The sequence below is a fragment of the Ipomoea nil genome, unplaced genomic scaffold (genome assembly GCF_001879475.1).
Source record: "Ipomoea nil cultivar Tokyo-kokei standard unplaced genomic scaffold, Asagao_1.1 scaffold1496, whole genome shotgun sequence".
Classification (NCBI taxonomy): domain Eukaryota; kingdom Viridiplantae; phylum Streptophyta; class Magnoliopsida; order Solanales; family Convolvulaceae; genus Ipomoea; species Ipomoea nil.
Window position 1 is genome coordinate 4,566 of NW_017617924.1, and position 1,371 is coordinate 5,936.

General features: G+C 40.7%; 1 protein-coding gene across 1 annotated transcript; it reads left to right on the top strand.

Moving 5' to 3' along the window:
- The first annotated feature begins 574 nt into the window (after positions 1-574).
- Positions 575-1,171, top strand: LOC109188747. Its single transcript, XM_019339367.1, has one exon. The coding sequence runs from the start codon at positions 575-577 to the stop codon at positions 1,169-1,171; it is 597 nt and encodes a 198-aa protein (XP_019194912.1).
- Positions 1,172-1,371: the final 200 nt, after the last annotated feature.

Sequence of the window (1,371 nt, forward strand, 5' to 3'; positions counted from 1 at the left end):
GCGGGAAAACTTAGGAAGTTTGACCCTTAAGATTGGGTATAGAAAATCTAAGTGAAAATCCTAGGAAGGACAAGTTGAGGAAAGACCTTTAAGTTGAAGTCTTAAGAAAGACAAGTTAAGATGAAAACTCTAAGTGAAATCCTAAGAAGGATAAGATTAGGGAAAGAGCCCTAAGTTATGAAAACTGAGATGAGAAGGACACTAAGTCCAGTAACCGAGTATGAGAATCAGAGTTAAGAGAAACTCTAAGTGTTAGTGGGAACACGGAGAGATCGTGTTTTCCTTTGTGTTTGCTTAAATGTTTATGCTTTATCAATGTGTTTAAAGTACTTGTTTCTGTCTTTTGAAAGTGAAACACAGACGTTTTTCAGTGAGAAGCTAAAGTGAAAGTTAAAAGTTGAGATTGTGTTAGTGACTGTTTAGAGAGATTATTAAGAGTTAGAAAAGTGGGTGTTACAGCAATGGCCCTAAAAGGAAGAAACAAGTTCTGTTTTATTGATCGCATCGTACCCTTCCTATGCCACCTGCAACTGATTCTCACCATGCTCGTTGGCACCGAGTAAACAATATCGTAATGTCTGGGTTGCTAAATTCCATCCATCTCTCACTCAGCTACACTGTTTTATATGCTCCTAATGATGCTACTATCTGGGCCGATCTCAAAGAGCATTTTTCTACGGCAAATGGTCCTCGTATTTATGATCTTGAAAGGCCTATTGCAACCATCAGGCAACAAGATTATTTTATTCTACATTATCATAACATCTTATGTGCACTATGGGATGACTTGACTCTGCTTGATCCTCCACCAGTATGCACATGCTCAGCGCGGACTGCATATGCTTCTCAAATGGAGCGGCGCCGTTTATTCCAATTTTTGATGGGTTTACGCGAAACATATACCCAAACACGCAGCAATCTCCTTCTCAAAACTACCATGCCAACTGTTAAAGCAGCTTATAGTTTACTACTCCAGGATGAGACACAACGGACAATTTATCAATCTGACTCTCCAGCAAATTCTGTAGCTTTGCAAACTAATGCACATGGTAAGTCTTCTTTGTCTAGTAATGTTCCTTGGTCCTCTGTTGTTCCACCAACAGTTGACACATCAATATTGGGTAAACACCCACACCACCTTTACAAACTACTGGCCAAACTAATGAGATGACACCAAGCTTCGCTAATGTTGCCCACAACCATCTAATCGATCCACCCAAACTCGTTCAAGGCCGAAATGTACACATTGTGGACTGCTAGGCCACACCCAACAATTGTTATAAGCTTCACGGGTATCCTCCAGGGCACAAGTATTACAAAAAAGGCAATACCAATGGCACCCCAACATCCATTCCTACACCTCCACCACCA

What these genes read in the sequence shown, in the direction of transcription:
- LOC109188747 (XM_019339367.1), top strand. Translation starts at nt 575, where the DNA reads ATGTCTGGGTTGCTAAATTCCATCCATCTCTCACTCAGCTACACTGTT.